Source organism: Mobula birostris, chromosome 5, assembly GCF_030028105.1.
Source record: "Mobula birostris isolate sMobBir1 chromosome 5, sMobBir1.hap1, whole genome shotgun sequence".
Taxonomy (NCBI): domain Eukaryota; kingdom Metazoa; phylum Chordata; class Chondrichthyes; order Myliobatiformes; family Myliobatidae; genus Mobula; species Mobula birostris.
The window spans coordinates 187,040,090-187,064,268 of NC_092374.1; the positions used below are offsets into that span (position 1 = coordinate 187,040,090).

Consider the following 24,179-nt stretch of genomic DNA (forward strand, 5'->3'; position numbering starts at 1 on the left):
CAACACAGTACATGTAACTCATGTGCATAACACAAAGTAATATCACCACAAATAAATTAAGCAGTAATAAGATGCAAATATAATACAACTGAAAACTAAACAGCCTCACACTACTGGTGCTCTATACATGATGAGACCTGGGTGGTGGCACGAAGTTCAGTAGTCTGGGGGATAAAACTGTTTCTCATCCTAACAGTTCTTGTCCTAATGCTATGGTACTTCCTGTCTGACGATAGGGGATCAAAAGGACTGTTGGACGGATGGGAGGGATCATTGACAATGCTAAGTGCCCTGTGTATGTAACACTCCTGATAAATATATCTAATGGGTGAGAGAGAGACCCCAGTGATCCTCTCAGCAACACTTGTGATCTTTTGTTGGGACTTGTGGTCAGATACCTTGCAGTTCCCATACCAGACAGAGATGCAGCCGGTCAGGACACTCTCGATTGGGGTCCTGTAAAAACTGGTTATCATGGGGATGGGGGTGGGGGTTAGCCACGATCTCCTCAAGGAATGGAGATGCTGCTGTGCTTTCTTGACCAAACAGCTGGTGTTGGGGGACCAGGTAAGATCATCAATTTTGTGCACTCTCAGAAACCTGGTGCTCTTAACTCTCTCCATGGAGGAGCCCCGTGTGTGCAGTGAGGAGTGGTCCCTCACTCCTCACCTCTACATCACCAGTCACAGCACCTTTGACAACATAATGTGTGTAACACAATTGAGTTGAGACATTTTACCCTCAAGTACCATCTCAGACACCAGGTCAGAGGTGAGTCTGGAATCGTTCCAACAGTGGTGTCACTGTGAAACACCACTCCACAACTGGGCAAAAATACAGGGGAATTTCATCCCTCGTGTCTCAGTGAGGGTGATTTTTCTTTTAAAATTAACTGCAATTTCCTTGGAGAGATGACTGAAGTTTAAACCCAAGTGTAGACAATAACACTTACCTTCGTACCAAAGTGCTTTCCACCAAAGAATCACAAATGAAATAAAAGCCACTAGGAGCAACACCACCATTGTGATTGTTGCAGCAATCGTTACAGTGTCCTTGCTGTAAAAACCTACAATTACAAATACATTCAAATAAGCAAACATGCAAGAATACACCAGAAAAATGAGCAGGAGAGCTGCCAATTGTTGCCACAACCAATTTGTTCCCCTTATCTCCTGCAGGGAAGAGATGTGCTAATCTCTGCCCAGTCTTGTCAACCTGTGACTTCTGGTCTGCACCAACTGACTCTACCTGCTGTGCTGGGTTAACAAACCACTGAATTGTTATGTGGCCATAAACAGACTGACTTACTCGCTCTTCCTCAGTCAGTGTTTCCCTGTTACCTGCTGCCAATATTCTGCACTGGCTTCTTGTTCTGGCTCTTTCCCCTTTCTTTCTGGTTCTGATGAAGTGTAGCCCAAAACATCAACTCTTTATTCATTTCCATAGATGCTGCCAGATATGTTGAGTTCCTCCAGCACTTTGTGTGTACTTATCTGGATTTCCAGTATTTGCAGAATCTCGTGTTGAGGACACAATCCATTGTTCTTTTGCCAGAAGATAAAAACACAGGAAAATAAGAGGGGTGTAAGCCACTCAGCTCCTTAAACCTGCCCCACCATTCAATACAATTGGAGATGATCTCATCTCCTCTTCTGTCCCAGTCCCACACAATCCTGAATTCCCTAATCTTTCAAATACTTATCCATCTCTTCTTTGAATACCTCTCAGCTGCTTGTGGTGGGAAAAGCCTCTCATCCCAGGAATGACCCTTCTGGATCACTTTTGGACTGCCGGCAGTGTCAGTGCAATTGTTCTGAAACAAGGGGACCAGAACTGTGCACAGTACCAAGTGGACTCTCCAACACTCTGCACAACTGTAACAATACTTCCCCATCTCTAAACTACAAATCCCTTGCAGTTAAGGCTGACAGTATATGTCACTCCTGTTCCTAGTTACTTGCTGCACCAGATCTTTTGTGATTTCTTTACAATTCCTCTCTATTGACATAACAGTCTGATTCCTCTTACTCAAGGGCTTCACCTCACACTTTCCCGTATTAAACTCCATGTGCTGAGTTTTCACCCACTCATTGAATCTGTCGATATCCTACTGTATAGTCTGAATTTCCTCATTGGAACTTGCTTTTCCTCCAGTTTTGATGAATTTCAATATCCATTCATGACAATATATTAATCAGTAATTAGAAACTCTGCTCTCCCATGAGGATATGGATCACTGGTGCTTTTAGATATTTACTATTTGATATCTATCAGCTCTGTGTTTAATAAAAAATAACAATGTTGGAGGCACACAGCAGTTTGCGTAGCATCTGTGGAAGGTGAAACAGAGTTAATATTGCAGGTCCTAGACACTCTCAGAATAGGGAGCATGACTTTTAAATGTTCGTTTGAGCAGCGGCCTATCAGAGAGATTGGATGCCTGAGAAAACAGAGTTCAGTCCCCTTCACCCATTGTGCAGAAAATGCAGTGACATATGGCAGTTTGGTACTGTGGGCAGCACTCAATCAGCATTCAGGATTGATTGGCAAGAACAAATTAGAGTAAGACAGTGGCTAGTGGAGCGGCCATCATTGGAGTGGTCAGAGTTAGAGTGGAGATTTTGAGGCTTTAGCTCTTCAAGACTTCAGTGAGGAGAGGTTTCAGTCAAAGAAGGCAAGAACAAAATCTGTAGGTAGAGTTTTCTTTCCCCCACATTTTATCGTTTTTCCTTCTTTATGGTTGCTCAGTTAGGAACAGCAGAGATACCAGGCAGGATAGTGGAATGCTCCTCTTGTGGGATATGGGAAGGCAGGGAGACCTCCAGTGTCTCTGACAACGACACCTGTGAGAAATGTTTCCAGCTACAGCTTCTCACACTCTGTGTTAAGGATTTGGAGCTGGAACTGGAAGAACTCTGGATCATTCAGGGGGCTGAGGGGTTGATAGATAGGACATATTGAGAAGTAGTTACACCCAAGGTGGAGAACACGGGAAATTGGGTGACAGTCAGGATGGGGAAATGGATTAAACAGCCAGTGCAGAGTACCCCTGTGGCCATCCCCATCAACAACAGGTACACCACTTGGATACAGTTGGAGGGATGACCTAACAGAGGGAAGTCACAGCGGTCGGGTCTCTGGCACTGAGTCTGGCTCTGTAGCTCAGCAGGGAAGGGGGAAGAAGGGGTGAGCTGTGGTGAGAGGGGATTCACTCGTTAGGGAACAGAAAGGAGGTTCTGTGGACAAGAATGAGATTCCCAGATGTTATGCTGCCTCCTGGGTGCCTGGGTCCAGGACATCTTGGACTAAGTCCTCAGCATTCTGAAGTGGAAGGGTGAACAGCCAGAAGTCGTGGTCCATGTAGGTAGGAAGAATGAGGAGGTTTTGCAAAGTGAGTTCAGGAGTTCAGTGCTAAGTTGAGGAGCAGAATTTCCAGGGTTGTGATCTCAGGATTGCTATTCAGGCCACGTGCAAGTGAGGCCAAAATAGGAAGATTATTGTTGTTGTTGTTGTTTGTCCTTCGTAGTCGAAGATGACCATGGCTTCAAAGTCAAATGGGAGATTGGTGACTGTGGGTCCGGAGGTGACTGATGAGGCCAATCTGGGCCCTGAAGGCTCGCCCACATGTGGGACACAAGTGGGTGGGTGCTGTCGTGGCAGTGGATGCTGCTCGGGCCTTGCGCAGAGCACGCTTTCGTTGCGCCTCGATGATGCGCCTGACTTCAGCTGCACGGGCTCCTGTGGTGATCTTGCTGCACCAAACTGGACGGTCGAGGGCAAGCGTCTCCCACGTGTTGATGTCGACACCCAGGCCTTTGAGGGACGCTTTGAGGCAGTCTTTGTAACGTTTCTTCTGCCCCCCGACTGAGCGCTTGCCCTGACACAGTTCTCCGTACAGCAGCTGCTTAGGCAATCGGCTGTCTGGCATTCTGACCACATGTCCAGCCCACCTGGCTTGGGCTTTCAGCAGGAGGGTGTAGACGCTGCAGAGCCCAGCTCGTTCCAGGATTTCCGTGTCGGGGACTTTGTCCTGCCACCTGATGTGGAGGAGTCTGCGGAGACAGCTCAGGTGAAAGTGGTTGAGCTGTTTGGCGTGTCTGCTGTAGACAGTCCAGGTCTCGCTGGCGTAAAGGAGGGTGGTAAGGACCACTGCACAGTAGACCTTCAGCTTGGTGGTAAGGCTGAGTCCTCTCCACTCCCAGACGTTCTCACGGAGTCTCCCAAAGGCGGCGCTGGCTTTGGCAATCCTGTTGTTGACCTCAGCATCTATGTTCATTGCGCGAGAGAGTATGCTGCCCAGGTAGGTGAAGTTGTCGACTGCCTGGAGGTTCTGGCCCTTCACCGTGATGCGCGGCTCCTGGTATGGCTTTCCTGGGGCAGGCTGGTGTCTATTATAAACCCATGGACTCTCAGAGCTACCTCTTCTCACCTTGTTAATTGTATAAGTGCCATCCTTTTCTCTCAATTCCTCTGTCTCCGCTGTATTTTCTCTCAGGATGAGGCTTTTCATTCCAGAACTAAAGAGGTGTCCTCCTCCTTCAAAGAAAGGGACTTTAGGTTGCGCCTTGGGTTTGAAGTCATGACTTGCGCTTGACTTGGATTAAAGTGAGGGAGAGTTGCGCAGCTCGTCAGCCTCACTCTCTCGTCCCGGCCTATCTGGACCCAGTGGCAAGACATAGTCGAGACGGCTGGAGATAGGTCAGGATGCAGTGGATGGCCAGTAGGGTTCTGTGTGTCTCACTGTGCCCTCTTAGCGCTCCACGACGCATTGCTGAGAATCGCCTTTCTGCCCGTTGAACCAGTGATGGTTTCTTCCGCACAGTCCGCCGAACCCAGGCTTCACACGCTAGGTAGACAAGCCCTGAGTGTTGTAGGTCTACGGCGGTTCTTGCGGCGTGCTCGCAAGCCTCCCTACCCATTGTTGGGTATCCTCATCCGCCTTTACAGCAGTTGGGAGATGTCTCCTCTTCCGCCTGCTCTGCTGTTGGGATGATCACCTTGGTTACTGGCCTATGGAAGTGGGCTCGCAGCTCGCCGCCGCGCTGGCCGTACCAGGCAGCGGGGGCGGGCGGCGGCGATCGCAACGAGCAGCAGGCCAGCTCCAGGCCTCGGGCCTCGCCCCCTCCACCCGCCGCCGCCTTGCACTGGCTGCAGGCCGCCGATGGTGCGGTGGTGGCGGGCAGCCCGGAGCCAGGCCCCGGCCTCAGCCTCACCAAGAAGTGGCATCAGGGTACGCAGGAAGATTATACAGTTTAGCACATGGCTAAGGAGTTGGTGTAGAGGGGAGGGCGTTAGATTCTTGGAACACTGGGCTCTCTTCCGGGGAAAATGGGACCTGTACAGAAGTCAGAGTTTGCACCTGAACTGAAGACAGTCTAATATCCGAGTGGGAAGGTTTGTGAGTGCTGCAAGGGGTGGTGGGGGGGGGGGGTGCTGTTAAACTGGAGTTACATCTGGATGGGAACCAAAGTATCAGAACAAATAGTGGAGAGGTTGTGGGAACAGGCAGGAATGAAAAGGTTGAGCATGGTGCGACTAATGTCCTGAACTGTGTATATTTCAATGCAAGAAGTATCATATGAAAGGCAGATGAACTCACAACATGGATCAACACCTGGGAATATGGTATTGTAGCCATTAGGGAGACTTGGTTGTAGGAGGGGGTGGATTGGCAGCTCAATATTCTTGGGTTCCATTGTTTTAGACACAACAGAGCAGGAGGGATTAAAGGAGGAGGGGATATTTTACTATTCAAAGATAATATCCTGGCAGTGTTCAGCCAGGCCAGACTGGAGAACTCATCCAGTGAGGCATTATGGTGGAACTAAGGATTAAGAAATGTGTGAACACGTCACACATACGAATGTCCGTGAGATTTAGAGGAACAAATTTATGGAGAGATCGCAGACTGTTGCAAGAAATATAAGGTTGTTATAGTTGCTGATTTTAACTTTCAATATATTGACTTGGACTCCCATAGTGTCAAAGGACCATACTGGATAGAGTTTGTCAAATGTGTTCAGGAAATTTTCTTAATCAGTATTAGAACTCCCAAGGAAAGTGTGTGATACTTGCTCTGCTGTTAGGGAATGAGACAGGAAAGGTGACAGAAGTGTGTGTAGGAAAACACTTTGCATCTCGTGATCACAATGTCACTAGTTTTGAAGAAAATATGAAGAAAGATAGGTCTGGTCTGCAGGTTAAGATTCTAAATTGGAGAAAGGCCAATTTTGATTGTATAGGAGAAGATCTAGTAAGTGTGGATTCGGACAGGATGTTTTCTGGCAAATGTGCACTTGGTAGGTGGGAGGCCTTCAAAAATGAAATTTTGAGAATACAGAGCTTGTATATGCCTGTCTGAATAGAAGGTAAAGATAACAGGTGTGGGGAACCTTGGTTTTCCAGAGATATTGAGGCCTTGTTTAAGAAAAAGAAAGAGGTACATTGCAGGTACAGGCAGGTAAGAACAAATGAGATGCTTATATTATATGAGAAAGGAGAGAACAGTTAAGAAAGAAATCAGGAGGGCTAAAAGAAGGCCTGAGGTTGCTTTAGCAGACGAGGTAAAGGAGAATTCTAAGGGATTCTACTGATATGTTCAGAGCAAAAGGACTTCAAGTGACAAAATTGGTCCTCTGGAAGATCAGAATGTTAATACATATGTGGAGCCAAAAGTGAAGAGGAGATCTTAAATGCATATTTTACATCTGTATTTACTCAGCAGACAGACACAGAGGCTATAGAAACAAGGCAAAATGGCATCAACTTCATGGACTCTATACAGACTACAGGTAGTAGATGGTTGTCTGTCTGACTGGAGGCCTATGACCAGTGGAGTGCCGAGGGATTGGTGATGGGTCTGTTGTTTGTCATCTTTATCATCTGTCTGGATGATAACGTGGTTAACTGGATCAGCAACTTTGTGGATGACAGCAATATTGGGGGTGTAGTGAACAGTGAGGAAGACTGACATGGCTTGGAGCGGGATCAGGACCAGCTGGAAAAATGGGCTGAAAAATGGCAGATGGAATTTAATGCAGACAGGTATGAGGTACGGCACTTTGGTAGGACCAACACAGTGAATAGTTGGACACTGAGGAGTTTGGTAGATGAAAGGGATCTGGGAATACAAGTCCATAATTCATTGAAAGTGGTATCACAGATTGATGGGGTCATCAAGAAGGCTTTTGGCACATTGGCCTTCATAAGTCAAAGTATTGAGTGCAGGAGATGGGATGTTATGTTGAAGTTACACAAGACATTGGTGAGGCATAATTTGGAGTACAGTGTGCAGTTTTGCTCTCCTACATACAGGAAAGTTGTAAATAAGGTTGAGAGAGTACAGAGAAATTTTATAAGGATGTTGCTGGGTCTGGAGGACCTGGGTTAAATGGAAAGATTGAAGAAGTTTGGACTTTATTCCTTGGAGCCTAGAAGACAGAAGATTTGATATATGTATGCAAAGTTATGAACAAATTATTTCAGATAAATTACAGGCTTTTTTCATTGAGGTTGGATGGAATTTCAACTAGAGGTCATGGGTTAATAGTGAAAGGAGTAAGGGGAACATGAGGGGAAATGTCTCACTCAAAGGGTCGCGAGAGTGTAGAACGAGCTGCCAGCACAGGTGGTGCATGCAAGCTTGATTTTGGCCTGTAAGAGAAGTTTGGAGAGGTACATGGATGGTCGGGGTACTGAGGTCTATGGACCCAGTGCAGGTCGATGGAAGTAGGTAGCTTAAATTGCTCAGCATGAACTAGATGGGGCAAAGAGCCTGTTTCTGTGCTCTATGACTATAACAGAGAAGATGGGGCAGGGATGGGGGGATCAAAGGGAATATCTCTGATACACTGCGTTATTGATGCAATTGGAAGCAGATAAAGCTTCTTTGTCAGTGTCACACATCACAGATAACAGGGCTGTAGGACATGACTTGTCAATAGAGAGAGAAAAAACATGAGGCAATGTCAGATGGATGACTGGCAGAAATGGCTGGTTCTGACAAGGATAAACAGAGAAAGCAAGTTACCTAAAGTTAGTGAATTCAATACGAAGTCCAGAAAGGAATGAAGTGCCCTGAAATTATGTTCAGAAATACAATCTGACTTTGCATTATTTGTCTATAATTGTCTGAAATTTTGTGTGGCCAGTTGTTCTGAACAGAGATTTAAACTAAAATGGACATTCAGATATTTTAAACCTCCAGCAGGTTTCCCAGTCTCAGCTGTGGGGCCAAGGACTGTATGTGTTTGTGGTCCAGATGAAGCAGCTCACAATGTTCTGACAGAGACACTTCATTCTATCCCTCTGCTCAGTACCAAGTTCATCATTTCATGTAAATACAGGATAATGTTCGAGCACTTACCTTCAATCGAAGTGCTGACAGAAATGCCAAGTAAGAACACCAGGTTAAAGAAATCAGTTTGGAAGGACAGCCAAACTAAAAAAAGAAATTAAAAGCATTTGAAATTCTCAGAATCAGAATTCGGACTCAGGCTAATCATCACTGTCATATGTCATGAAATTTGTTGTTTTGTGGCAACAGTACAAGAGCAATAAATAAAATAGACTATAAATTACACTAAGTGCTGCAGTGAACAGAGATGAACCCGGGCTTGGTCAGGTTCATTGTGATATTCAGTGTCCTAACCTGAGGCAATCAACCAGCTCAGAACTGGACCAGACATTCAAGCATTGGACTGAAGGAGGTTCAGAGAGCTCTCACACACTGGCAACAAGTGGAGAGACCAGGGAGGGACCAAAAGCATCTTCTGGTTCCCTCTGGAAACACTACATTTGATAACTTACTGACCCACAGGCATCACATGTGGAAATGACAGCTACTTTATAGCTTGTCCATGTATACATCCAGTGGATGGGATATCAGGCCACTGTAAATCAGTTCTGCTGAATTATCCCAGTGACCTGGAGGACTGCAATTAACAACATTTTGCCAGTGACTGAGTTCCATGTCTGACAGTACAGCCTGTTCTGATGCATAGAATCAGAACATCACTGTTTCAGCTGTTCAATGGCATCGGACAGTGTTCTGGTTCAAATTGAAAACTGATCTCCACGAGGGTGCCAACTGAACAGTCCACATGCTGGAACATTTTATATAGACGTGCTGAAAGATTATCCTGAATGTAAAAATAATGCCTTAGTTCCATCCTTTAACTTTTGCAGCAACTTATTAGGATGCCATGATGGTTGTGATTGAGATCATACATCTGTCTCTGCTCCTTCAATCTGCCCACAGGATCAACGCTTCGAAATGTTACCTATCACTCCAGTACTGAAAATTGTTTTTGTCTCCAGATTCATCTGTCTCTATATTCTACCCCATCTTCTTGCCAAGTTTCACATCCACACATCATCCTCACCCATACTCTCCTGTCATTTCTTGGAATCTTTGTATAAAGCAATCACATTTGCTATTGTACAATTTAATGGAAACTTTTCAGAATAGGGAAAACATTTAAATTGCTGCATGAAGTATGTCATTAGCTGACTGTTTTAGACCCCAGGATGAAGTCTATCTGGATGTCCAACTTGTTAGATGGCAGCTCCAACAATTGACTCAGTGTTTCTTCCCTGGCGTTTGTAATTTTCTCAGATTTGTTGCCCCACACTGGTTCTCACTCAGATTACAGCTCAATGCTCATCAATACTTTCAGAAACCTCTTTGACTTTACAACTCACTTCCCCACCTTCCTCTCTGCAGTCTATAAACCTTTTTTATTTCTGTTCTAATCTTCTTCTTCTCAGCAAGCTTGATCTTTCTGCTTTCAGAAAATTGCTCTTTACCTCTGAATTTACCCCACTAAAGTTCACCACCTTTCCTTAATCCTTCAAGCTTTTCTTTGATACCCCACTGTTTGACCAAGCCTGTGGTCAACTGCCCTTATCTTGCTTTAATTGGCTTGCTGACAGACTTCATTTGGTCATTTGCCTGTGAAAGAACAGGGGGCACTTACTGTATAAACATTGACTCTACTCTTGGACAACTTTAGTCTGTATGTTGAAGTGGATCTCAAAGTGAACTTAGCCAGGCCTTGCTTGAATTAGGCCATGAGGAAGGAATGTCAATATTTTGAACCCTGGACAGTTTACAACTTGGAGAGGAAGAGGGGGAACGTGTTCCCTTGTGCTGACTATCTGGAAGGTGCCATTGAAAACAAAACTTTTGGAAATATCCAGGAAAGATCGGTGAGAGGCCTCCCAACACTGAATTCTATTGAGGATCAGAGGGATACCTATCATGCAAACACCTCACCATCACTGGGATAAAGGGGATTCTGTCTCTCATTCCTCAGCTGATTTCATTTTGAAGTTGAACAGCACCACCTGTCAAACACCAGACAGCAGAGATAGCTTCCTCTCAACCCGACTTCTCCTAAAGATCCCTCTGGAGTCAGGTAAGAGATGGGATCACTGTGAGGCAACACTTCACAAATGGGTGAAAGATGATGCAGTTTCATTCCACAGGTCACAGTGTGTCGGGGTGGGTGGGTTCTGTGGGGGAAGGGGGGTGATTTTTCAAGTTTTTCATTTCATTAATGTCTTTATTAAAATTAGTCACAAATTACTTGGAGGGATGACTGGAGCTTATACACAAAGGTAAATTACACAAAGTCACATACCTTCATCAAACTTCTTTGTGTAGAGCAAGTAAACCAGAAGCAGAACATTCACCAATGGCAACATCAGCAAGGCATCAATTAAAGCATCCTTGATGGAATAACCTGCAAGTGAAAATAAATTCAAATAAGAAAACATGTAACAATTCACCAGAGAAATGACCATAACAGCTTCACAACGTTGCAAACAATTAAACTGTTCCACTTTCATTCTGCAGGGATGGGCATGTGCCAACCTCTGCCCCGTCTTATTGAATGCATGTCCTGTAAGGTGGGAAACCTAGAACAGACAATTCACGAGCCCTGATCAGTTGTCCTCAGAGGTCTCCAGTCCAATCTTTCCAGGTCACCTCCTACCAATATTCTGCACCAGCTGCTCCTTCTGGTGTTGCAATGGTCACTCCTTTGGGAGTGCACTACACTGATCCACATGATCCAGGATTTGATTTTCCCAACTTCCACAACAATTGGTTATGGAGTTACCCCACAATTTCACTGGAAGTCACTGAAACTCTTAACCTCTGGCTCGATTCCACATTTTGTCACAAAAGTTCTCCCACTCATTTAGCCAGAGGAGCTCTGGCTGATATCCACAATCTGGTCAGGGGCACATTTGAGGAGAGAAAGTCTCCTTGTGAAGGGCAGGTTGATGTCCAGACAGCTGACTGACACCTGCACATCAGACTGATTGTCACCAGCGACTTTATTTCAGATATCAGGGTCTGATGTTGCATCGTGCCAGGAACAGGAGAGTGTCTGACAGCTCTTTACATTCTTCATATCGTTTCAATGACATCACACAGGAACTGAAAAATTCAGCCAACTCCTGTGAGCAGGGGCAGAGTGAACTTCTCCACGTGAGAAACAGAACCTGTAATCTCACAGCATCTTTTACCAGTCTCTGGCCCAGACAATGAAGTACTTTAAGTGCAGTCACTGTTGGAGGGAATGAGACTCAGTTTGTACTGAGTAAGTCATCTAAAAGAGACTAGACAAGCTGGATTTATCATGTTGGTCAACAGAATTATTTTTCTTATACTGGGGAGAAATCCCTTGCTCTTTTGTTAATAACACCGAAGCACCATTTACACCTTCCCGAAGAAGGCAGATGGGACACTGGCTTAATGTTTCATGCAAAAGTGGAGATCTCTCAACGTGCAACACTTCCTCAACACAGGTTCTGAGAATGTGGGTGATGCTGGTAAAGCCACAGAGATTCCCTGTCCGTTTACCCTGACAGAGGGATGGTGAGACTCCCACTGGAACCTTTGTTGTTCTCATGATGATGCTAGTTGTTGGTCTATTGTTTAAGAGGGGCAGTGAGGACAAGCCAGGGAACTACAGCCTGATCAGCCTGACATCAGTGGTGGGGAAGTTACTGGAGGGAATTCTGAGCAATAAGATCGACCAGGATTTCATTAGACAAAATCTGATTAGAAGGAGACATCATAGTTTCATGTACAGGAAGTCACGTTTGATGAATCGTTTGGGAGTTTTTTTTTGAAGAACTATCCAAAAGGTAGCTAGGACAATGAATGTTATCTATTTTCTCATGATCCTGACATGAATCCAGGGGATTCCAGGGGGTTTCAAAATTGGCTCCAAGGTAGAAAACTGTTTTCCATTATAGAAGCTGGTGACTCGTGGTGTGAAACAGGTATCAGTGTAGGGACTCTTGTTATTTGATATTTTTATCAATGATTTGGAAGCAAAAATGCAAGGCTTGATCAATAAGTTTGCATTTTACACAAAATTTGGTGTTGTCGTTGATAGTGAGGGCGGCTATTGTGGGTTGAGGGGGATTTTTGACCATTTAGAAAAGAGAGCTGAGGAGTGTCAGATGGATTTCAAATCTAATGGAACCTTCTCCCAATCAAGAAAACTTCAGAAAATTAATACTGATCATAAATTATAACTCTAGTTTTTTCTTTTAGACCGCAGGATGAAGTCCATCTTGACCTGGGACTTGGCAAATGGAAGCTCTGACAATATGCTCAGTACCTCTTCCCTGATGATCGTAATGCACCCAGTTTACTGCCCCACATGGTTCTCCCTCAGACAATGGCTTAATATTAAAATGCTCTCTGTTCTTTCAGAATCCTCTGACTTTACATTTCACCTCCCCGTCTCTCTCAGTCTACAAGTTTGCTCTATTTCTGCATCCCTTTCCTCCTGTCCACCTGGTGTAGGGGACAGGGTTTCAGATTTCAGGATTATTGGGACTTCTTCTGGGGCAGGTGGGACCTGTACAAGAGAGACGGGTTACACTTGAACTACAAGGGGACCAATATCTTTGCAGGGAGGTTTGTTAGTGCTATTGGGGAGGGTTTAAACTAGATTGCATGGGTATGGGAACCAGACTGCCAGAGCAGGTAGTGGAGTTGGGGTGAAAATAAATTATGTTAAAAGTTCATGCAAAGTCACAAAGAGAAGGGCTGTGTATGGTGGTAATAATCTTCTGAGGTGTGTCTATTTCAATGCAAGGAGTATTGTGGGGAAGGCTGACGAGCTGAGGGCGTGGATTGACACATGGAATTACAACATTATAGCCATTAGTGAAACTTGGCTACAGGAGGGGCAGGACTGGCAGCTTAATGTTCCAGGGTTCCGATGTTTCAGAAGTGAGACAGACAGAGGAATGAAGGGTGGGGAGGTGGCATTGCTAGTCAGGGAAAATGTTACAGCAATGCTCAGGCAGGACAGATTAGAGGGCTTGTCCACCAAGGCCATATGGGTGGAGCTGAGAAACAGGAAAGGTATGACCACATTAATGGGGTTGTATTACAGACCACCCAATAGTCAGCAAGAATTGGAGGAGCAAATCTGCACAGAGATAGCAGGCAACTACAGGAAACACAAAGTTGTGATAGTAGGGGATTTTAATTTTCCACATATTGATTGGGACTCTCATACTGGTAAAGGTCTAGACAGGTTAGAGTTTGTAAAATGTGTTCAGGAATGTTTTCTAAATCAATATATAGAGGTACCAACTACAGAGGATGCAATATTAGATCTCCTATTAGGAAACGAGTTAGGACAAGTGACAGAAGTGTATGTAGGGGAGCACTTTGGTTCCAGTGATCATAACAACATTAGTTTCAACTTGATTATGGATAAAGATAGATCGGGTCCTCGGGTTGAGATTCTAACTGGAAAAAGGCTAAATTTGAAGAAACGGGAAAGGATCTAAAAAGCATGGATTGGGACAGGTTGTTCTCTGGCAAGGATGTGATCGCTAAGTGGGAGGCCTTCAAAGGAGAAATTTTGAGAGTGCAGAGTTTGTATGTTCCTGTCAGAATTAAAGGCAAAGTGAATAAGAATAAGGAACCTTGGTTCTCAAGAGATATTGGAACTCTGATTAAGAAGAAGAGAGAGATGTATGGTATCTATAGGAAACAGGGAGCAAATAAGGTGCTTGAGGAATATAAAAAGTGCAAAAAAATACTTAAGGAAGAAATCAAGAGGGCTAAAAAAAGACATGAGGTTGCTTAGTCAGTCAAGGTGAAGGATAATCCAAACAGCTTCTACAGGTATATTAAGAGCAAAAGGATAGTAAGGGATAAAATTGGTCCTCTTGAAGATCAGAGTAGTTGGCTATGTATGGAACCAAAAGAAATGGGTGAGATCTTAAATGTTTTTTTTTGCATCTGTATTTACTAAGAAAACTGGCATGGAGTCAATAGAAATACTTTATACTTGATTGTCGCCAAACAATTGGTACTAGAATGTACAATCATCACAGTGATATTTGATTCTGCGCTTCACAGTCCCTGGATTACAAATATTAAATATTAAATATATTTAAAATAATTAAAATTAGTAAATATTAAAAAATTAAATTATAAATCATAAATAGAAAATAGAAAAATGGGAAGTAAAGTAGTGCAAAAAAACCAGGAGTCAGGTCCGGATATTTGGAGGGTACGGCCCAGATCCGGGTCAGGATCCGTTCAGCAGTCTTACCACAGTTGGAAAGAAGCTGTTCCCAAATCCGGCTGTACGAGTCTTCAAGCTCCTGAACCTTCTCCCGGAGGGAAGAGGGATGAAAAGTGTGTTGGCTGGGTGGGTCGTGTCCTTGATTATCCTGGCAGCACTGCTCTGACAGCGTGCGGTGTAAAGTGAGTCTACAGACTGAAGATTGGTTTGTGTGATGTGCTGCACCGTATTCACGATCTTCTGCCCCTTCTTTCAGTCTTGGAGAGGACAACTTCCATACCAGGTTGTGATGCACCCCAGAAGAATGCTTTCTACGGTGCATCTATAAAAATTAGTGAGGGTTTTAGGGGACAGGCCAAATTTCTTTAGTTTTCTCAGGAAGTAAAGGCACTGGTGGGCCTTCTTGGCAGTGAACTCTGCTTGGTTGGACCAAGTCAGGTCATTTGTGATATTGACCCTGAGGAACTTAAAGCTTTTGACCTGTTCCACTTGTGCACCACTGATGTAAATTGGGTCATGCGGTCCGCTACTCCTTCTGAAGTCAACAACCAATTCCTTCGTCTTGCTGACATTGAGAGATAGGTTATTGTCTTCGCACCATGCCACCAGGTTCTTAATTTCCTCTCTCTACTCAAACTCATCATTATCCGAGATACGGCCTACAATTGTTGTGTCATCAGCAAACATATATATTGAGTCTGATGGAAGCTTGGCTACACAATCATGGGTGTACAGTGAGTACAGCAGGGGGCTGAGTACACAGCCTTGTGGGGCACCGGTGCTCAGAGTGATTGTAGAGGAGAGCTTGTCCCCTATTTTTACAGCCTGGATTCTGTCTGTGAGGAAGTTGAAGATCCAGCTGCAGATCTGAGTGCTAGGGCCCAGGTTCTGGAGCTTAGGAATCAGTTTATTTGGAATGATGGTATTAAAGGCAGAGCTGTAGTCAATGAAAAGGAGCCTTATGTATGCGTCTTTATTCTCCAGGTGTTCTAAGGAGGAATGTAGGGCCAGAGATATGGCATCTGCCATTGACCTGTTGCTCCAGTAGGCGAATTGCAAAGCGTCGAGGTTGACGGGTAGGCTGTGGTTGATATGTGCCATAACCAATCTCTCAAATCACTTCATAGCAATTGATGTCAGAGCCACCGGTCGATAGTCATTCAGGCATGCCACCTTGCTCTTCTTCGGCACTGGGATTATCATTGCCTTCTTAAAACACGAGGGGATCTTAGACTGAAGCAAGGAGCAGTTGAAGATGTGAGCAAACATTCCAGCTAGCTCGCTTGCACAGGCCGGGGAACCCGTCTTGGGACGCCATCTGGGCCTGTCGCCTTCCTTGGATTTATCTTCAGGAAGACCCTTCTAACGTCCTCCTCGGTGAGAATAAATCTCGATACTACCAGGTCCGGTTCATCCGGAGGGAGCGGGACGATCCTCTTCTGTTCTAATCTTGCGTAGAATACGTTAAGTTCATCAGGAAGAGAAGTGCCACAGTTATTGATATTCCCAGCCTTTTCTTTGCATCCAGTGATCTCATTTAGACCCTGCCATAGTCCACTGGCATTCCTCTGGTTAGCCTGGGCTTCCAACTTGGCTCAGTATTGCCTCTTGGCGCACTTAATGGCTTTCCGGAGTTCACGTCTGGATTCCGTGTAGCGACTGGTATCCCCGGACCTAAAAGCCGCAGCTCTAGCCTTTAAAAGGGACTTGACCTCATAATTCACCCAAGGTTTCCGGTTAGGGAATACCCGGATCGTCTTGCGAGACACACAGACCTCCGTGCATTTCCAAATAAAGTCCGTGACAGCTGAGGCATACTCATCGAGGTTAGCTGCCGAGTCCTTGAATACTAACCAGTCCACCGATTCAAAGCAGTCACGGAGGACCTCATCCGTTTCCTCCGTTCAACGGGACACCACTTTTGACACCGTGACCTCCCGCTTCAGTTTCTGTTTGTAAGAGGGGAGGAAGAGTACGGCCTGATGGTCCCATTTTCCAAAGTGAGATCGTGGGACAGAACGGTAGGCATCCTTGACTACTGTGTAGCAGTGGTCAAGTACATTCGGGCCTCTAGAGGGGCAGGAGACATGTTGGTATAACTTTGGCAGCACCTTTCTGAGTTTGGACTGGTTAAAGTCCCCGGCTGTAATGAGCAAAGCCTCCGGATACCTGGTCTCAAGTTCATTGATGTTTGCATACAGTATGTTCAGAGCGCACTCCACGTCCGCCTGGGGGGGAATGTAGACCGCTGTCAGTGTGACTGAGGTGAATTCCCGTGGCAGATAGTAGGGACGACACTTCACCGACAGGTGTTCCAGGTCCGGGCTGCAGGGGCTTATCAGTGCCACTGTGTCTGAGCACCACTCAGAGTTGATCAGTAGGCAGACACCACCTCCCCTCGTCTTGCCTGAAGACACTGTGTGGTCCATCTGATGGATCAAAAATCCCTCCGGTCGGATGGCACAGTCAGGGGTGGCAGGGGAGAGCTGGGTCTCGGTGAAACAGAACACACAGCAGTTCTGCATCTCCCTGCAGTAGGTGAGTCTCCCTTTAAGATCATCCACCTTGTTCTCTATGGCTTGCACATTAGCTAGTAGGATGGTGGGCATAGGGACCCTGAAGCCCCTCAGCTTCAATCTGACCAGCAGCCCAGCTCTTTTCCCACGCTTCCTCGGTAAGTAGTGCATCTTTCCAGGTTTCCATCGATGCAGTGTGTTGTTGTCAGCTCTTTGAGGTTGGTGGAGGCGTCCGCGGGAATCGATCGGTGGGTCACGTCGTCAGACGCTCCGGGTCGGGCCGAGTAACCGGGGAGGCTCCGCTGCCACTTCCAGCTGCTGGAGGCCCAGGCTGTCGATTGGGTCAGGCCCTGAAGCCGAGACTTAACCCTGGATGGCCGGGCTCCTTGCTGAAACAGGTCCATAGACCGAGTCACGGTTGCGGAGGCCTCCACTCCAGCCAAGCCTCAGGCTCGATTTCCAAGGTTGGTGGCGGAGGCCTCACTTCCGGCAACTGTGGATGGCCACCAACGAGGCTTTACGGTGGTTGCTCTGGGGGGAGCGTCTGGGGCACCTTGAGGTCTCTGCCATCACTTCTGTGTGGTCGTCTGCTCCGGAGAGGTGCTGGTCGGAATGGGCCATGTCTGCCAGCGCTCCGGCACGGTAGCAGACCGCAGGTCTCCGGGAATGTGGTGGGCCTCGTTGGTTGGGTCCAGGTGCGGTCTGGAGTTTAAGAAGCAGTTCTGTTGCGGTGGTCTCCAGCTGGGTCAGTAGCTTCACCAGGGTGTTGTTGATCTTTATCTTGCTAAATTGAAGGTTTAGGAGGGTTTCTCGGGTATAGGATAGTGGAGAGGGCAGTTTGCTTGGGAGAGCGCGTGCAAAGTCGCCAGTTACCAGCACCATCTTTAACGTATAAAGGCAAACAAGCAGTAAGGTCATGGAACCTATACAGATTGAAGAGGAGGAGGTGCTTGCTATCTTGAGGCAAATCAGAGTAGATAAATCCCCAGGACCTGACAGGGTATTCCCTCGGACCTTGAAGGAGACTAGTGTTGAAATTGCAAGGGCCCTGGCAGATATATTTAAAATGTCGGTATCGATGGGTGAGGTGCTGGAGGATTGGAGGATAGCTCATGTTGTTCCCTTGTTTAAAAAAGGCTCTAAAAGTAATCCGGGTAATTATAGGCCGGTAAGTTTGACGTTGGTAGAAGGTAAATTATTGGAAGGAATACTAAGAGATAGGATCTACAAGTATTTGGATAGACAGGGACTTATTAGGGAGAGTCAACATGGCCTTGCGCGTGGTGGGTCATGTTTGACCAATCTATTGGAGTTTTTCGAGGCGGTTACCAGGAAAGTGGATGAAGAGAAGGCAGTGGATTGTCTACATGGACTTCAGTAAGGCCTTTGACAAGGTCCCGCATGGGAGGTTAGTTAGGAAGATTCAGTCGCTAGGTATACACGACGAGGCAGTAAATTGGATTAGACGTTGGCTCAATGGAAGAAGCCAAAGAGTGGTAGTGGAGGATTGCTTCTCTGAGTGGAGGCCTGTGACTAGTGGTGTACCACAGGGATCAGTGCTGGGTCCATTGTTATTTGTCATCTATATCAATGTTCTGGATGATAATATGGTATATTGGATCAGCAAATTTGCTGATGATACAAAGTTTGGAGGTGTAGTGGACAGTGAGGAAGGTTTTCAAAGCTTACAGAGGCATTTGGACCAGCTGGAAAAATGGGCTGAAAAATGGCAGATGGAGTTTAATACAGACAATTGTGAAGTATTGCACTTTGGAAGGACAAACCAAGGTAGAACATCCAAGGTTAATGGTAAGGCACTGAGGAGTGCAGTAGAACAGAGGGATCTGGGAATACAGATAAAAAATTCCCTAAAAGTGGCGTCACAGGTAAATAGGGTCGTGAAGAGAGCTTTTGGTACATTGGCCTTTATGAATCAAAGTATTGAGTATAAGAGTCGGAATGTAATGGTGAAGTTGTATAAGGCATTGGTGAGGCCGAATTTGGAGTATTGTGTTCAGTTTTGGTCACCAAATTACAGGAAGGATATAAATAAGGTTGAAAGAGTGCAGAGAAGGTTTACAAGGATGTTGCCGGGACTTGAGAAACTCAGTTACAGGGAAAGGTTGAATAGGTTAGGACTTTATTCCCTGCAGCATAGAAGAATGAGGGGAGATTAGATAGAGGTATATAAAATTATGATGGGTAAAGATAGAGTGAATGCAAGCAGGCTTTTTCCACTGAGGCTAAGGGAGAAAAAAAATCAGAGGACATGGGTTAAGGGTGAAGGGGGAAAAGTTTAAAGGGAACATGGGGGGGGGCTTCTTCACACAGAGACTGGTGGGAGTGTGGAATGAGCTGCCAGATGAAATGGTAAATGCGGGCTCACTTTTAACATTTAAGAAAAACTTGGACAGGTACATGGATGAGTGGTGTATGGAGGGATATGGCCCAGGTGCAAGACAGTGGGACGAGGCAGAAAAATGGTTCGGCACAGCCAAGGGCCGAAAGGCCTGTTTCTGTGCTGTAATGTTCTACCATTCTACCTGAGACAACCTGATCTTCATCACTTTCTGCTTTGAGCTGTCTTGTTCCTCATCTTGCATTTGCCCCACTAAAGCTCTTTTTCCCTCCCTGATCCATTAAGCTCTTCTTTAATACACAAATCCCTGACCAAACCTGGGGTCATCTGCCCTTTTCCTGATTCCTGTCTCTCGGTAACAGACTTCATTTGGTAATTAGTCTGTGAATCAGCAGAGAACATTTACACTACAAACACCAGTAGCTACTGGTACTATTCTTGGATAACTGTAGTCTGTGTGATTAAGTTATTCTCAAAGTGAACTTAGCCAAGACTTGCAAAAGTTAGGCCATGAGGAAGGAATGTCAATATTTTGAACTTTGAATTGTTTATAACTTGAGGAGGAAGAGGGAGAAGGTGGTGCTTCCTTGCATTAATTGATTGGAAGGTGTTGTTGAAATAAAAAATCAGAATCAGGTTTATTATCACCGACATGTGATGTGAAATTTGTTAACTTAGCAGCAGCAGTTCAATGCAATATATGAAATAGAAGAAAATAAATAATAAATAAATCAATCATATTCAGTATACTTTATACAGTATACGTATATTGAATGGATTAAATTTGTGCAAAAAAAACAGAAACACTGTACAGTTGGCCCTCCTTGTCTGCGGGGGTTTGGTTCCGGGACCCCCCGCGGATACCAAAAAACGCGGATGCTCAAGTCCCTTATATAAAATGGCGTAGTATTTGCATATAACCTACGCACATCTTCCCGTACACTTTAACTCATCTCTAGATTACTTATAATACCTGATACAATGTAATTGCTATGTACATAGCTGTTATACTGGATTGTTCGGGGAATAATTTGTTTTTTGAGCTCTTCTGGGAACGCTGATGCTGCCTCGGCATCAGCCGATCCCGATCCTCCCGTGATCTGTAAGTTCTTGAGGCTGTAGTGCTTTACATAGCTGGCCAGCCATCCCTTACTCCTGCTCTCCTCAACCCTGTCAGAGTAGAGCTCATAGAGACTAAGTGCTTTTTCACGTATAATTTTGCCATCAACAGGGATATGCTTCTGTGACACGTCCTCTAGCCACACACTTACTGCTTTCTAAGACTTTCTAACCACTTTATCACAAACCAGAGAGGCCATTTTTGCCATTGTAGGGGTAGCACTAACACTGCCACGAAGTTCAGCTTCTTTCTGCTTTATGGTGCGAAAGCTCAATTCATTCTTACTGACCTTACGGCCCACTTCGGCAAGTGACAAGCCACTTTTCAAAAGATCTAAGATTTCTATTTTCTCGGCGAGAGATAGCACTTTATCCTCTTAGCCTTTGAGGAATTGCTTTGACCACTTAATTGCTTTTTAGGAGCCATTTTTTCACAGAAACAAAGTCGCGACCGAACGAGACGTGAGGTGAACAATGCTCAAACATCGAGTGCTGGAGAGAGAACTTCCGGGTTTTCCCAATCCGTGGTTGGTTGAATCCATGCATGCAGACCCCGTGGATAAGGAAGGCCGACTGTATATTAAAAATAAAGTGAGGTAGTGTCCAAGGGTTCAATGTCGTTTTAGGAATCGGATGGCAGAGGGGAAGAAGCTGTTCCTGAATTGCTGAGTGTGTGCCTTCAGGCTTCTGTACCTCCTACCTGATGGTAACAGTGAGAAAAGGGCATGGCCTGGGTGCTGGGGTCCTTAATAATGGACGTGGCCTTTCTGAGACACCGCTCCCTGAAGATGTCCTGGGTACATTGTAGGCTAGTAACCAAGATGTAAATTTAGTAATAAATTTACAAATCTCTGCAGCTTCTTTCAGTACTGTGCAGTAGCCCCTCCATACCAGACGGTGATGCAGCCTGTCAGAATGTTCTCCACGGTATATCTATAGAAGTTTTTGAGTCTATTTGTTGACATACCAAATCTCTTCAAGCTCCTAATAAAGTATTGCCACTGTCTTGCCTTCTTTATAACTGCATCGATATGTTGGGACCAGGTTAGATCCTCAGAGATCTTGACACCCAGGAACTTGACGCTGCTCACTCTCTCCACTTCTGATCCATCTATGAGGATTAGTATATGTTCCTTCGTCTTACCCTTCCTGAAGTCCACAATCAGCTCTTTCGTCTTACTGACGTTGAGTGCCAGGCTGTTGCTGCGGCACCACTCCACTGGTTGGCATATCTCACTCCTGTACACCCACTCATCACCACCTGAGATTCTACCAACAATGGTTGTATTGTCAGCAAATTTGTAGATGGTATTTGAGCTATGCCTAGCCACACAGTCATGGGTATATAGAGAGTAGAGCAGTGGGCTAAGCACACACCCCTGAGGTGCGCCAGTGTTGATCGTCAGCGAGGAGGATACGTTATCACCAAACCGCACAGATTGTGATCTTCCGGTTAGGAAGTTGAGGATCCAATTGCAGACAAAGGTACAGAAGCCCAGGTTCTGCAACTTCTCAATCAGGATTGTGGGAATGATGGTGTTAGATGCTGAGCTACAGTCGATGAACAACATCCTGACATAGGTGTTTGTGTTGTCCAGGTGGTCTAAAGCCGTGTGGAGAGCTATTGAGATTGTATCTGTCATTGACCTATTGTGGCAAAAGGAAAATTGCAATGGGTCCAGGTTCTTGCTGAGGTGGGAGTTCAGTCGAGTCATGACCAACCTCTCAAAGCATTTTATCACTGTAGATGTGAGTGCTACTGGGCGACCGTCATTAAGGCAGTTCACGTTATTCTTCTGAGGCACTGGTATAATTGTTGCCTTTTTGGAGCAAATGGGAACTTCTGCCCTAGCAGTGAGAGATTGAAAATGTCCTTGAATACTGCCAGCAATTGGTTGGCACAGGTTTACAGAGCCTTACCAGGTACTCCATCGGGAACTTCCAACTTGGCAGAGTTCACTCTCTTTAAAGACAGCCTAACATCAGCCTCTGAGACAGAGGTCACAGGGTTACGAGGTGCAGCAGTGATTTGCACAGCTGTAGTTGTGTTCTCCCTTTCAAAGCAGGCATAGAAGGTATTGAATTCATCTGGTAGTGAAGCATTGCTGCCATTCATACTATTGGGTTTCACTTTGTAGGAAGTAATATCTTGCAAACCCTGCCAGAGTCGTCACGCATCCGATGTCCCCTCCAATCTCATTCCAAATTGTCTGTTTACCCTTGAAATAACCCTCCGCAAATCATACCTGGTTTTCTGGTACAGGTCTGGATCGCCAGTCTTGAATGCCACAGATCTAGTCTTCAGCAGATGACGTACCTCCTGTTCACCCACGGCTTTTGGTTTGAGAATGTGCAGTATGTCTCTGTAGGAACACACTCACCCACACAGGTTTTAATGTAGTCGGTAACAACTGCAGCATACTCAACCAGGTTCAAAGATGAATCCCTGACTATAGTCCAGTCCACCCATTCAAAGCAGTCCTGTAGGCACTCCTGTGCTTCCCTTGTCCAAACCTTCTTGGTCCTCACTGCTGGTGCTGCAGTCTTCAGTCTCTGCCTGTACTCAGGGAATGGAAGTACAGCCAGGTGATCAGACTTCCCGAAGTGAGGGCGTGGAATAGCATGGTAGGCATTCTTGATGGTGGTGTAACAATGGTCCAGTGTGTTGTTTCCTCTGGTATTGCAGGTGATCTGTTGATGGTAATTGCTTAGTGATTTTTTCAGACTGGCCTTGTTAAAATCTCCAAAACTACGGTAAAGGCATTAGGATGTGCTGTTTCGTGCATGTTGATCCCATTGCTCAGATCATCTAAAGCCTGCTTGACATTGGCCTGAGGTGGAATGTATACTGCTACCAAAATGACCCTGGAGATCTCCTGTGGTAGGTAAAAAGGATGACACTTAACTGCTAGATATTCCAGGTCTGATGAGCAGTATTGGGACAGCACTGATATATTTGTGCACCAAGAGGAGTTGATCATGAGGCATACTCCTCCATCTCTCCTTTTGAGAGACACTATAGATCTATCCTGATGGTGTATAGTAAACTCGTCGATCTGAATTGCTGCATCCAGTATGGAAGGGGTTAACCAGGATTCCGTGAAACAAAGGACACACGTGGTCCTAATGTCCCTCTGATTCAGCTCCCTGGCTCTGAGTTCATTGATTTTGTTCACCAGTGACTGCACGTTCGCCAGGAAGATAGTCGGTATCGAGAGTTTAAAACCCTGTTTCCTTAAGTGCACTTGTAACCCCGATCTACAGCCACGCTTCCTCCGTGGGTGCTTCCATCACAATCTGAGTTGTCTCTGTCAATTTTAAGCAGCGATAGTTAGTTTAAATGCATTGAGACATCTTTGTTGACTGTACTGACCTTGGAAGTAGTTGTGCTTTTCAGCTGTATCAGTCTGAAACAAGGATATTTAATCAAATATCTAAGCAAGATTATTAACAGCCTGAAGGACAGGCCTTCCCACACCCAACTGTATCAAGGTTGAGAAAGGCCCCAAACACTCACTCACTTACCTCACCATCATTGGGATCGTTTACACCAGCCTGATATGATGCTGAAATTGAACAACACCATGCATCAAACACCAGTGAGCCAAG

The 24,179-nt window shown here is 45.5% G+C and overlaps 1 protein-coding gene across 2 annotated transcripts in view; it reads right to left on the minus strand.

The window, feature by feature from the left end:
- Window positions 1-24,179, minus strand: part of LOC140198137 (uncharacterized) — a 204,226-nt gene that overhangs the window by 70,432 nt on the left and 109,615 nt on the right. For both annotated transcript variants that reach the window (XM_072259095.1, XM_072259096.1), the window contains exons 11-13: window positions 10,644-10,745; window positions 8,366-8,440; window positions 953-1,066 (exon numbers count right to left, since the gene is read on the minus strand). In XM_072259095.1, the coding sequence (XP_072115196.1) occupies window positions 953-1,066; window positions 8,366-8,440; window positions 10,644-10,745 (291 nt within the window). The remainder of the gene's footprint in view (window positions 1-952; window positions 1,067-8,365; window positions 8,441-10,643; window positions 10,746-24,179) is intronic.